Below are 15,188 nucleotides of genomic sequence, written 5' to 3' on the forward strand. Positions count from 1 at the left end.
TTTTATGATTGTATTTGACTGTACATATTATGGTTTTCTGCTTATAATTTTTTATATCAAAACATCTTTCATATACTTTGGATAGATGTTTTTAATAAAGGTATTTTAGTTATTTTGTCAAATCTAATAAAGGGGTGTTACATCAATAAAGAGCGATTGTTACATTGCCTTTGAGAAGAACCAAATTGCAAATGGAATGATCCAACGGTGACCAAATTTGAAGATATCATTGCCAGATGATTCAGTGAACACAGTAGAGGATGACCGAAAATAGCTATTGACAACAATCAAACTATTGTACTCTATAAAAATAGGAAATGCATGCAACCTGTGTGATTTTTTCTCAAGTTTGAAATAAAATTCAGTGGGGTATTCAATATTCTTGCAAGTGAGTTGCTCTAATTGCTGTGTTTGTTTCTCATAGCCTAACCCTATGAAATTATAATAATGACACCAAGCAAATGAGTTTTTATTTAAATAAATAAAAAATTGCAAATGGTAAATATAAAATAGGGACATATTAGATAGATAAATCAAAATCATACATTACTAAAAACGTGATCGATCTTTTTCTACGTACCCACAAGAGTAATTGTATTAAAAATATTTTCACAGATGGCTGCAGGACCTTTAAAAATTCATGGCCACATGAATAAACGTGGGTCCCTTACAAAGAACGATTAAGAACGTTGAGGAGTTCAAACTGGATACGTTTCTGCAGGTGATCACGTAGGTTTTATTGTTAAGGAAAGATTCATTACCAACTCTCGGAATGTTAGCTCCTGGATCGATGGAAAAAGTCAAAAAGATTTAGCTGTTCTCAATAGAAAATTCAATTCGATGTCAGGTTAATGAACCTATACATTATAATTCTATATTATATAATTTTACACCTAATCGAGCACGATTCTTTTGTTTGTATACAATATAATTCTATATTATATAATTTTTCACCCAATCGAGCACGATTCTTTTGTCTGTCACCTCATTATATCTGTAGCACATTTTGAGGATAAATAATGCGCTTACTAAATGACACAATGCTTTTCTTATGTTTCAAAATTCTAATTTCTTCATATTTTGAAGTATATTCTGGATGGTAGCTACACATATAGCTATCCTTCTTGTTCACCATGTCTGATTATCAAGGACAATTTTGTTTTTCTTCTTTTGTGAGCATCACATTTTTTATAACGTGATTCTTATGACAATTTGATATGTTATCTCGCTTAACTAGTGACTGACCCAAAATTTTAATTTAGGGTGGCCTCTTGTTATTATTTGTCAATTACTTAGTAAAAACTTTTGAAAGTTACTAAATCTGAAGTAAGGATAATAATACAATATCAAAAAATTGAAGGGAAAAAAAAGTACAATAACATAAGTAATTTTTTATATAAAAAAATATTTTCTTGTGAAGAAAAAAAAAAATCCACTTAAGTCCAATGAAATTAGAAGTGTTTATAACAACAGCAATCCACAAAAAAGTATTTAAAGTTGCATTGCTAGAGAAACAGTCAAACTTTAGGTTATATAAAATCAAAACTTAATTATCTGGATTAAAAATCAATACGTTCTTCATGTATTAAGTAAAATTCAAATTAGAATGTAATATTAAAAGATCTGAATATTTGAATATTAATTATTCAAAGATGAAAACAAATTTTGATAGTATATCTAAAGTTCTTCAATATAACATGCTTTTCAACTTTGATATATTTTGAAATCATTCAATTATATTTTCATTGTGAATTGTATAAAAATTTAGGTAATTTAGTATATACAAAATCTTTTTTCAAATATAATTTAAGTATTTTGTCAAATTTTCATATGCCTTTTTTACATAAAAATTTTATTTCTTATTTTGAATATAACTTTGGTAATTTGAAGGAACAAATAAAATAATCAATTATAAGATACAATTGTAAAGAACTTACATAAATTTAACATTTACCATATAGGTAATTTTGAAATTAGGTTTTAAAAAGCAAGATTTTAAATTTGGAGAGGAAAAGTGAATTAAGTAATGGAGAGAATAAGGATTCGGGAGAAGGTTTGAACTACAGAGTAATAATTTAAGAAATAACAAGGGTAGGCCTATTCTATCAATTTTCAATTTTGAGGATAGGCCAGACCCACCCTCATGATACTATCAATTTTCAATTTTGAGGATAGGCCCAGATCCACCCTCACGATATTATAGGTCTGCTTCTATGGTTAACTTCTTAAGACAAAATTTTCACTTTCTAAGACGAAAATTTTTGTCGCTGTTTATAAAATTTGTTGTAGCGTACATTCCTTTGTTAATTGAATTCCTCTTGTTTCTATGATGATCTCCTCTAATATTGCCTTGAATAACAATATCTACATGTATACAATATCTTTTGTTGATTTTAGAACTTATATTTCTCTTTGCATCCCATATTAAACTATCGAATTTATGGTATCGAGACTAAATTTATTATTGGCAATTATAATACTAACCATATTAAACAACAGTACTAATTTTTATTAGTTTATAATTTGTTTGATTTTATGCTAATGTCACCTGATACATGAAATGCTTGATTTATGATCTTTTATTGATTTTCTGAATCCATGTTCTTTTTGGTTTTTGAGTCTAAATCAATTATGGATTACTTCTATACTATAAATACACATGTTAAACGTCTCAGAAAGGATGTGTGTGATGTATCAAGGGATCTCCAAGGGCTTTAGACTTAGATTGACAAGTTTAGGAAGGTGAGAGAGATTTGTGAAAGAGGGATTCATGATTGAGAGTGGGAGAGGTTTAGGCTTGAGTTTATAATCATCAATTTGATAGTGGAAGAAATGTTGGTGCACTCCGTGGACGTAGGGAATTTCTTGAACCACGTAAAACTCTTGTGTCTATTTTATTTTATGCTTTTGTAATGTGTGCTTGATTGTGCTTTACGACTTTTTCTTCTTCTTATTTCTTTTTGGGTTTATTTCCTAACAACTGGTATCAAAGCCTGGTTTGTTAGTGGTTGGTTTTATCAGTTTGGGTGGAGGATCATGGGTTCAAAGAGGACCATTACAAAGTTGAGAAGTTCAATGGGTCAAATTTCAGTTTCTGGAAGATGTAGATTGAGGATTACCTGTACCAAAAAGACTTGTACTTGCCTGTTTGTAAGAATCCTAAGTTAGGTGCACAATCAAAAGCCAAGGAGACCATAGAAAAAGAACCAGTCATTACTTTAAGTTCGATGTCTAGAGGTTTAGACTCAAAACCATCAGAAAAGTGAGTTGCAGATTTATACCTTAATGAGTTAGATTATCCAGTAAATGCACTACGAAGGTCTAAGCGATGTCAAATACCAAACAAGAAGTATGACCTAAACTATCTGCTACTGACTAATGGTCGGGAGCCTGAATGCTATGTTGAGGCATGTCAGATAGATGATTCTAGCAAGTGGGAGTTAGCGATGAAGGATGAGATGAAGTCTCTGAATTTGAACCATACATGGGAGTTGATAGAGTTACCAGACGGTAAAAAGGCACTTTAAAATAAATGGGTCTTTAGAATTAAGGAAGAACATGATGACTTCAAGAGGTACAAGGCTAGATTGGTGGTCGAAGGCTTTCAACAGAAAGAAGGCATTGACTACACAGAGATATTTTCCATTGTTGTGAAGTTGAGCACAATTCGATTAGTCATAAGCATTATGGCAGTAGAAGATTTACATCTAGAGCAATTAGATGTAAAGACCATTTTTCTACATGGTGGTCTCGAGGAGGAGATATACATGATGCAACCAAAAGGTTTCATAGAAAAAGGAAAAGAAAATCTAGTATATAGGTTGACCAAAAGCTTGTATGGCCTTAAGCAAGCTCCTCGTCAATGGTATAAGAAATTTGATAGCTTTATGCAAAAGAAAAGATACCTAAGATGCAATGTTGACCATTGTTATTACTTCAAGAAGGTTGGTGCCAGTTACACTATCTTATTACTCTATGTTGATGACATGTTAGTAGCTGGAGCAAATTTAGAAAAAATAAAAAAGTTGAAGAAACAACTGTTTAGTGAGTTTGAGATGAAAGATTAAGGGGCATCAAAGCAGATTCTTCGAATGAGAATTAATAGAGATAAGAAAAGAGGTATATAGCAATTGTCTTAGGCAGAGTATATTCATAAGGTTCTTCAATGTTTTAGCATGAATGATGCTAAACTAGTCAAAATTCCCATAGCTAGTCACTTTAGACTTTCCAAGGATCAGTGTCCAGAGACAGATGAAGATAAGGCTTACATGGATAAAGTTCCATAAACATTTGCAGTTGGAAGCTTTATGTATGTTATTATTTGCATGAGGCCATATATTGCTCATGTAGTGGGAGTAGTTAGTAGATTTATGTCTAATCTAGACAAGCAGCTTTAGGAAGCAATTAAATGGATTTTGAGGTATCTACGAGGTACAATAGAAAAATGTTTATGCCTCAAAAGAGGTGATTTAAAGCTACAAGGATATGTTGATACTGACTTTGCTGGAGAGGTGGATCATAGGAGGAGCACTACAGGGTACATTTTTACTTTTTGTGCGACAACTATTAGTAAGGTTTCTCAGTTACAGAAGATTGTGACATTGTCTACGACTGAGGTAGAGTATGTGGTTGTTATAAAGGCAAACAAAGAACTGATTTGGTTACAAGGTCTGTTAGCAAAATTGGTATTTAAACAAGTATTGAATGTGTTGCACAGTGATAGCCAAAGTGCGATACACTTAGCTAAGAATTCAACATTTTATTCGAGGACCAAACATATAGGTTTGAGATATCACTTCATTCGTACTTTGTTGGATGAAGGTGTGTTGACACTTGTGAAGATTCTTGGGAGTAAAAATTCAATTGACATGTTAAACAAGCTAGTGACTATTGAGAAACTAAAACTGTGTTTAGCTTCAATTGGTCTTCAAGGTTGAAGCAAAGGAAGTTGAGTGCACCATTTTCACTAGCCAGAAGAGTTGATGATTGCATGTGTTTCAGTCTTCAAGTGGGAGATTGTTAGAATTATGAAGCTTGAAAGAATTTGAATTCCTAAAAGAATTTGGATTCTTCAAAGAATTTGGATTCAAAACTACATCAAACTTTGACATGCAAGTAGGTCAAACCAAGTCTGTTTTACTCAAATAAGATATCGTTGGAAAGTTTATTTCGATACAAATCCAATGCCTTAAAAACAGTAGCAAACGGAGCTCTCACACGCCCTCAACAATGTCCCATGGTCAGGTTTACACAAATTTTCTGAATCCATGTTCTTTTTACTTTTTGAGTCTAAATTAGTTATGGATTACTCCCATACTATAAATACATATGCTAAACGTCTCATAAAGGATGTGTGTGATGTATCAAGGGATCTCCAAGGGCTTTAGACTTAGATTGGCAAATTTAGGAAAGTGAGAGAGATTGTGAGAGAGAGATTCGTGACTGAGAGTGAGAGAGGCTGAGGCTTGAATTTGTGATCATCAATTTGATAGTGGAAGAAGTGCAGGTGCACTCTATCGACGTAAATAATTTTTCGAAGCATGTAAAACTATTATGTCTCTTTAATTTAATGCTTTTATAATGTGTATTTGATTTTGCTTTACGATTTTTTCTCCTTTTTTGCTTTCTTTTTAGGTTTATCTCCGAACACCTTTATATAAGCTATTGATGTTGACAATCGCAACTGCAAGTACACTGAATTATGGGGGTAAAGTCAGTGCAAGGTGGTTTTGAAAAAAGCAGTGAACTGTGAGTACATAACAAATAAAGCGTCACTTTTAGCGTTGTTTGACGTGTCACTTAGAAGTCTGTCCATGTCCACAGTTATATCATTGAGAGTTTGAGTTTGCAACAGCATGGTGTAATAGTATAATATCATTAAGTGTCATCTCTAAGCATATATATAATTTTTTACTTATAGTGGCATGCAAGAAAAATTCAAACCATAAAATATGACCAACTGTTTAAAATTTTTGATTTGGTTTGAGTTGAAAAATATAAAAAAAAGAAGTTTAAAGTTTAGATTATTGTTTGAGTAGTTTTTAAACTAGACTAAATTATAAAATATTTTTTAGTTTTAGACAAAATGATAAATACCTTTTTTTCAGAATCATAGGTATATTTTGTGTACTTTTAGGTCTTAGATGCCTAAAAATTATTTTTTGATGAAGAAAAATGTTCGTAAAAAGATTTGTGACAATTGGAAATAAACATGCCCCGTGTTTGAGTTAAAATGAGTAAATTATAATATTTTGAGCAATGTATAGTCAAGAAGAGCAATACCATATTTATCTATTTTAGGTACACAATTATATACACATTTATATAATTTATTATATGATCAAGATTATTTTATCTTTAATTTAAATTCATCTAATTATATGATGATACATATAACACATAGTTTTATTGATTCTCCAATTCAAGAGAGAGTACTCAATGCCCCAACATGGAAAAATCATGATGGCGACTAGGGCTAGATTTGAGCCGAGCTTTGGTTTGCGTATAGCTGAGCTCAAGTTCGAGCTTGAGCTCGTGGAAGCCAAGTTTGAACTAGGTTCGACTCATTTTTCGTTATTAAAATAATGTCGTTTTAATATATATTGATCAAAACGACATTATTTTGTATCAAATTTTTTAATTAAAAAATTTGACGAGTAGCTCGAGCTCATATAGAGCTAGCTCGTTTCAGGCTCGTTTGAGTTGAGCTCGAACGGACTCGATTCGAGTCCAACCCTAATGGCAACATTGGAAAGAAAGAGCTATCAATGCCTAAACATGGAAATCTACTATTATGGAATTGGAGGGATAGAGAATTCGGTGCTGCGACACTGAAATCTTCAAGAGGCGACATGTGCAGATAAGTCAAAAATTAATTTCCTTAATTTTTGAATCCAAATCTATTTAGGTTTCTTCAAAATAACATCTTTTTACGCGCAAGAAATATAATTAGGCTCTTTTTTTTTTACGCGCAAGAAATATAATAAAGCGAGAGATCGTGAAACGAAAAAGATGATACTCAGGAAAAGCGATAACAGTTTGATGAGGATAATTCACGAATCAAGAAAGATTCGAACATTGACATCATCATGATATCTAAGATTTTCTACTCCTTTTTAATTATTTGTCCTCGTGAATTTTAATTAAGCTTTCTTGTTACTGGGTGTGATTTCAAAACCCTAATTATGTTCGCAGTAGCTAATAACAGTTACAGTTCTAATTCTTTCTATATCTTTTGCTTATGTATTATTCTCCGAAACCACCGCTGATTAGATTTCTTGATTGTTTGGTGTGAAATTAAATGGTTAGGTAATCTATTAAATACCAATTTGGATTATTACGTACGTAGTACCTTAATTAACTTGGATAGATGATGGTAAATTGCTTGCCATAGGAATAAACACTCATGACTGCCTATGGTGACTTGATCGTTTACAGTCCCCTTTGATCCTTTTTTTGTCTTGCAAGGGGCATTCGAAAAAGAATTATAAGAGATAGCAGAATTTCCTAGAAAAGTCAAGAAGAGCTCATCAGGGCTCTTCTTCTAGCATCAAATTATTTATGGTAAAAATCACATTAATAAAAAGTACATCAAATTGTGAGTGCAAAATTACTGTAAAGTGGTAGAAAACAATAGTGATTGTGTGATTATAATAAACAAAGTATAGTGTTAACATGGTTCATTCTGAAACATGAAAGCATATGTCTATGATCATGTTATCGATTATTTGAATTTACAATTTGTTTGCATAATGTATAATGTTAAAAGTGTCATCCCTAAGCCTTTGTATAATCCTTCGTTTATAAGATAAGAGGTTAGAGTTACATGATCAATTATGTAGTTTGATGTTGGAATGCTATGATCATGGAAGGTGGAGGATCTTGTGGCCTCTAATTTGGTATGAGTTGAATGTTTTCCAGTCATGGTTGGAGATACAATGGAAAGTGATCCCATAATAATGGTAAACTGTAAATGATAGTAATTTTTAAGAGTTACTCTCCATGCTCTATGGACGGTAAGTCTTCTATTTACTATGTGTCATAGATTGGTGAGTAATTGAACTGGTTAGCTATTACATGCAGTTTATATAATTATTTGTTATAGATTTGGAATCGTCTCTTTGTTACTATTTCCATGAGTTTAGCTAAGAAAGAGGTTGTCTGTACAACACAAGCAATGGAAAACAAAGAAACACGGCGACACGTTGTGGTGTTCACATGGAAATTTTAAGGATTGAGAGATTGTTATTTGTTAATCTATCAATCTACAAAATAACAAAACAACAAACCTTTTATATAAATAAGAAATTTTGTTATTTTCAAGAGTTTATTAGCTTAGTGATTGGTTGTTTATTGCCATTTGTATGACTTTGGTTCGATAAAAAGGCATACTAAACATTTGTTTTGAGTGTATCTTCAACACAAAGGAAAATATATCAGTAAATAAAAGAGTACCCCAACATTTCATAAACACAACACACACACATGTATATATCTGACACAGTAATTATGTTTTATCCATTATTTAATTCCCTTCTTCCACAATGGTAATTATTATTCAAATTTCAGCCCCTATGGGTTTTTAAAATATCACTAATAACAAGGAGGCATGTAAGGAGGAGGCCGTCGAATTTTGTGACGCCGGTAGTTCTTTACAATGAGAACTGTATCCATTCCCCAGGTTGCATGCCTTTCCAAATGACAATGCATATACCATACTCCTGAAATCAACCAAAAAAAAAAAAAATTATTAGCAGGATTTTTAATAGAAGAAAGAATAAGTCGCCTTGTAGGGTGGAGATTTTACCAGGATTGTCAGCAACAAATCGAATAGCAGCCCAACCATTTTTAGGAAGGTTAATGGTGTTAAGTTCCGGTGGGTCATCCAAATTATAAGATAAAGGATCAGTAACACTGTTGAAATTCCCTGAACCTGCTCCAACTAGAAAGAAGCTGAAACCGTGTAAATGAATTGGATGACTTTCCGGAGCCGAGAAATTAGTATTTTGGTACACGATTTCAACTATGTCACCATAATTAATCATTATCGCCTTTGTCCCTTGGGCTGTGTACACTGATGCATTCGATAAATCTCCGGTGAAGTTTAAAAAATTGGGTGGCTCACTTGGAAAATCTCTATCGAAGACGTCAGGCAACCCCCTGCATGTCGAAAGATTTAATTTAAGTAAATATACATTCTCAATTTAAGACCGCGGTTTTCATACTCAGACTTGGCATTGGTCAGGTGAAGGAGCCAGTCTTAATCAACTGACGGTAATATCAGTGAACTGTTGAGAAGTGACGATCTCATATATCTAGTTCTTCACAGTTCCATCCCATGACGATCTCATATCTGAAAGCTCATTTTATGCAGTGATTTATTCTCTAACAACTCCATCTCTGTTGATCTCTTCATTTTTAATTGTTGCCGGCCATTTTCTGACAATTACATCCCACTCTGGTCCTATCATTTCTGGCCGTCTCCAGTCTTTTTGGTTTGCTTTGATTTTTGGCCTAATTGCTAATTGGCACAACTTAACCAATTCAACAGTGGGTCCAAGTAAATCAATTGCGGAAACAACTTTTTGTTTTGTTTGAATCGTAAATGTTTTCAGGTCTCCATTGGATCGATCCCGTCAGAATTTTATTACCATGGCGAAGGCCTTAAAATATCCTAATTTTTGTTAAAGATATTTAGAATTCTTAACTAATAAATAGAATTTTGTGACTAAATAAACGAATCAAAGACAATTTTTATACGAAAAGTTTTGGTCGAAATTAACGCCTAATCTAACAAAGAGTCCCCACTCAGATAAACTTTTCATTAATTCGAGTAAGTGGGATCTGGTGACCCCACCAAAAAAAAAAAATCATTTATTTTGCTAAGATTTTTAGGTTTTTTTTTTTTTTTCTCGATTATTAATATTTTTTGTTTAATCTTAGACCCTTTATGTATATATGACTTTCTTCATTAGTTCTATCTTAATATCATTATATAATGTTATACTTAAGTTATCCTAATATAACTATATCTTAACTATAATTGAATACTGTTGAATCCACTGGTTAATGTGAAATGATATCTCACTCAGTTTTCTTAGAATTATTATAAAGGCACCACTAATTCCCAAGCAAGGTTGGGTGAAATTATAGATTATCGTTCAATAAATTTAAAAAAGTTAATTTTTTACTTATCAGTTTAATTTTTTAACAAATTTTATTAGGTCTTTTTATAAAATTATTGAAACAACGAAAGAGCCCTTAAATTAAATAACGTTTTACTTCCCAAAATTTCATTTAATAATTTTATATCATAATTTATATAAATTTTAATTAAAAAATTATTAATTCAAATATAGACCATGGTGTTATTGGCGTATAATTATATGTTTGGTGCAAATATAATTTTTTTAAATATTAGGAGACTGATGAAAGTTTTAATATTTAAAATATTTAAAAAATTGTAATATTTAAAAGCTATATAATCATGACTTTAATAGACAGGTGGGAAATTAACTTGTTTAAACTTAATATTGGAGAATTTGTCATTCCATCGAACCCTAGGTGGGAAATTGTCATTTTGGCTCTTTTAAATTACATTAATTTCAAAATGAATTCTAGACATTGTAGAATTTTATCTTGTATTTAAAATTAAGTAGATCATACTAACATAAATAAACTCATACCTGTAGTATGCTTGCAGTATATCAATTTGCGGAGTATCGAAACTAACATTGTTCATGCTTGCAGCAATCCGATCACCATTAGCGGTATCACATGACTTGTTGGGGCAGGCCAACTGATTTATAGAAACTGCTATATATATTCGTTGGTCTAAATATTGCGGAACAATGATAGGATGCTCTTCACTAGCTAAGCTCCTTATGCTTCTAGTAAAGTTTCCTGCAGCATTCATGTCATTGTAGGCAGGAAGAGTTGGAAAGAAAGGAGATAATGGGGGAGAATATTCCCCTTCATACTCAACAATGGCTGTGCCGGCCGGCGTAGTGTTGGTAAATCGAGCACTATCGGAGTAAGGAGTAGTAGCCATGTAATAGTGGCTTAGATTTTGGTTAGCTCTGAACAAAACGTCCATTGTTTGTCCAGGAGTTATCATAATATAACTTGTGTTCACTGGTTTTAAGTAGGCTGCATCTTGGCCAACAACAGTGAAGTTGTGGTTTGCAATTCCGAAAAACTGTTCTTCGTTCATCACTGCATTCACTATGCGAAGAAGATAAGTCTTTCCATAAACTACCGACAAGCGATATATTGTCTCTGCAATATAAAATTAGTATAGTAAGTCAATTTCTCCTCAAGGAAATATGAAGGAAATTGTGAATATATAGGTTTTTATACCGTTGGAGCATTCATATAAGCCCCCTAGTTCACCGTTGATGGTATATCCATCAGCCCTAGGTGCAATGCCGCCAGTTTGGATTGCATTAGTAATCAAAGCCATCACGTCTCCTTTGAACCATGACGCTACACTCAACACATCAATTCTGAAACTTATTAAATCAAGCCAATATCTTCTGTAAAAAAGCCATAAAAATAATAATTTTGTTAGATGTAAAATTTCAAAATATACCAATTATGATTATCTGTTCCTTGTAAGGCTTAGGAAACGGATAATATTTTCCAGGAGCAGGTAAAATAACAATGGCACCATGGACAGTGGCACGAGTCCAGTCACTATGGGCATGCCACCAAAGGGTTCCTTCTTCAGTGGACAATATCACCTCATAAGTAAAGTTGGTTCCGGGTCCAATTGGACACTGTGTTATATTCTCCGGACCATCTGACCATGGGTTACTTGGCTGCCTCACTCCATGCCTGCATAAATAAAAGAAAAGGATTGGGGATTTGTATTATGATCTATTAATTATATTAATTCAATACAGAGAGAGTCATCACCAGTGAATGGTGACGCCATATGTTCCTTGATTGATGACATTAACAAACACTGTTTCCCCTTTACGAGCCACAATCGTTGGCCCTGGAAAACTTCCGTTTACTGTCAACATGCTTTTTGTGCTACACATTCTTGTGAAATTCGATTCTTGTAGCTGTGACCATGCATAAAAATAGCCAATAAAATTACATCAGTTTAACTCATCATATTATATTAATCCATCCATGAAAGATAATTCTAACTTCTGTTTTAGTGGAAAGTCAAAAAGCTCAAACACGAAACGTAAAATGGTCGATTGTAAATGCAACAATATAGCCCTTACAACAAAATCGTATTGACGGATTCTGGGACGCCGACGAGCCATTGACAGAGGCAGCCCATCCAAATACAGGAGCCCCAAAAACATTAAGAGAAAACCCATACTTTTTGTACCCATGTTTTCTATTTATTTTGTGTTCTCAGGTTGCCTTAATTCTTTCTTCTGTTATGTTTAGCTACATCTTACGAGATATTTATATAAGGAATTTAATGATGGTTGGAATAACAAATACTATTTTTCCAACCGTCACTTTGGTTTCTAAATTAGAAGCTTATTATCCATAATTAATTAATGTGATTCATGTTAAGGGTTTTACATGTTTTTGGATCAAAAAATGTCATCACAAGTCTCTCAACCATTACCAAATTTTCATTCACATAAGTCGAAAAAATAAAAACATTTGCAGTACTCAATATTATATGACACTTAGGCAATTATATTATTTGGGATACAAAACTGAGATCCCTAAAAGTTTATTCATGTATACATCCATGAAATGCGCACCTTAATTTCTTTGGTTTCTAGTGGATAAGCGAGAGAGATATGATGAAAATTCAAGATTTTAATTTTTGCGAATATGATTATGTCAAGTTGAGAAAGGAAGAACACAGTAGAAAGCAGTTAAATATGGTAATCATTTAAAATTGCTGCATAATGGGATTCGAAAAACATGCCTTTATTATTTTCTCCCTGCCTCCTTTGCATCCGTAAAGGAATAACTTAATTTTTTTCTCGATCTTTCTGTTGAGGGTGTGCGCAATGAAAAAGTTGATTAAATAAAAGAAACAGGCCTTCAATTGGAGAAAGAGAAATTTCAGAAAGAGTCCTTATTAAATTCATTGAATTAATGGGAAAAATAATTTCCACCTTAAAAAAAAGCTTATTACAAAAGGGAAAACTCTAACAGAATTAGACGTCTTATGAAGAGCAAAATGTTCAGTTAGATATATACGAGATAACAAGTATAATATTCTCAGTTTTTATTAGTACGTACGAAAACATTTTTTTTCTTTGAAAAAGAAAATAAATAATAAATTAATTAACGTATAGGTAGTTAATGGTTTCATAACTAAATGTATTTCATAGTTAAGAGAAACATGCACCAATTTCATTACACATATTTACGGAGGCTAAAGATGACTTTTACTTTTTACTATCCTACTATAGTTTTTTTTCTTTTTTTGGGGGGGTTGAGGAATTAAGAATTTTATAAATAAAAATTATAATAATAATAATTATGAGGGACATACCCAATTAAATATTATAAAAAACTCAAAATAAAAAAAAAAAAAAACATTTGAGTACCCAGCTTCCATGAAAACCAACTAGATAAATGTCAAATAACCCAAAACTATGGTGAAATCTCATAATTCGATTCCAATTCCACAACCCTTAGATTAAAATACATCACAAATATCCATATCTATCTGTTGTTGGGGTCTGTAATAAAGATGGGACACTTAGTTATTCCTGTCTTACTATAGACAATAAACAGTGAGAGATATAATAACTGAGAAAGAACATGCCTGAAGTCTCTCTTTCACTAGAGGTATAGAGAAGCGTACTTAACCAGAGAGAACCAATAGGAAACTTGGCAAAGCCATGAGAGTCTTAGGTTCGAGTTACCTCAAATATAACTAGTAAAGTCACAACTAACAAAAAAGTTTTTATAAGTCTCCAAATAGCTGAACCCTAAAACCTTAGTTATAAACCTTAAACTATGAACTTTTTACTGTAACACTTTTTTCTAGATACATACCTCTAGAAGAAATATGGACCTAAAGAGTTATATCAACTTAAAAATTCTACTCAATCACAATAAACAATAAAGCATTATATAAACATTTATCAACTTAAGCATTCAAAAAAGTGTAAAATACAAACAACTAAATCACTTAGCAATGTCACTAATAACAATATCTCAAGTCACATCATCTATAAGTGTCTAACAACCTCAAACCAAATACAAGTGTGCATAATGGTAAAATAAATAGTTTGAACAAATGACACAAACTACCCTCTACTGAGTCCATCATCCTAAGCTAGACCATTGGCTCCTTTGCATGCCTCATAGCTCACCTCACCTGCCAACATAACCACAATAAAAGAACACATAAGTGTTATAACATTAAATAAGTAGGTGACCTTTCAAAACTTTGCACATAAAATATCAGAACTAATGTTCTAACTAACTGTATCTTATTAATGTGATCACTTTTGGATTTTTTTAACTTCGCATATGGCCATCTAACTAACTATGGCAAACTCATGCCTAGATTCTATAAGTGGTGTCATCTCGGATGATTACACCTAAACTCATTTCAACATCCCATATATCATATGAAAGCATACGACATCTCATATGTCTATTATTAATAGTGCATATAGCATAATGTCAATCAAGTTTTGAGCTATTAACATTGATACCCTGGTCATACAAGAAATATGATTATAGTCCATTCCTTACCATGTATGTATAACTATAGGACTGTTAACTAATAACTATCCCCTACCATAAATGCAAATGTGATACATGTCACTTACCATGTAAGGAACTAAGTACTACAGCTCTCCATTACCATGCACTCTTAAACTGAAATGAATTAGTAAGACATCTCGACACCAAGTGTATGATTTATCTATTAGGGTAGGTCCTCTAAAGCCCATGGTATTTGACATTTGTGGATGTAATTTTATCTTAATTATTAATAAAAAAATTTATTGTTGTTCAATTTATGTGTTTAATTATATGATAGTAGAAATAAGATACCCTTAGAATGATAGAACTGTAACGAAGGGATCTAATGATTGATCATGACAATTCTATGTACACATTAAGTAGTCATTCTAAAAATGTCTTCTAACATTGAAATTAACATTGACACATGTAACAATGATGAAATTATCATAGTATTGAGTGACCTCACCAAAAGTGGTGATAGGTCTCACATGTTG

At 32.2% G+C, this 15,188-nt stretch overlaps 2 protein-coding genes across 2 annotated transcripts in view; both read right to left on the minus strand.

Moving 5' to 3' along the window:
* The window catches only part of LOC123229040 (laccase-14-like), a 64,669-nt gene that overhangs the window by 16,518 nt on the left and 32,963 nt on the right, over window positions 1–15,188 (minus strand). The gene's annotated exons all lie outside the window — the stretch shown is intronic.
* LOC123229039 (laccase-14-like) lies at window positions 8,496–12,382 on the minus strand. The gene is made up of 7 exons (XM_044654596.1): window positions 12,237–12,382; window positions 11,917–12,068; window positions 11,591–11,835; window positions 11,359–11,484; window positions 10,686–11,277; window positions 8,807–9,159; window positions 8,496–8,720 (listed from the first exon to the last, which is right to left on the minus strand). Exons 1-7 carry the CDS (start codon window positions 12,348–12,350, stop codon window positions 8,593–8,595), a joined length of 1,710 nt encoding a protein of 569 aa, XP_044510531.1. The 5' UTR covers window positions 12,351–12,382; the 3' UTR covers window positions 8,496–8,592.

Source organism: Mangifera indica, chromosome 11 (assembly GCF_011075055.1).
Source record: "Mangifera indica cultivar Alphonso chromosome 11, CATAS_Mindica_2.1, whole genome shotgun sequence".
NCBI lineage: Eukaryota > Viridiplantae > Streptophyta > Magnoliopsida > Sapindales > Anacardiaceae > Mangifera > Mangifera indica.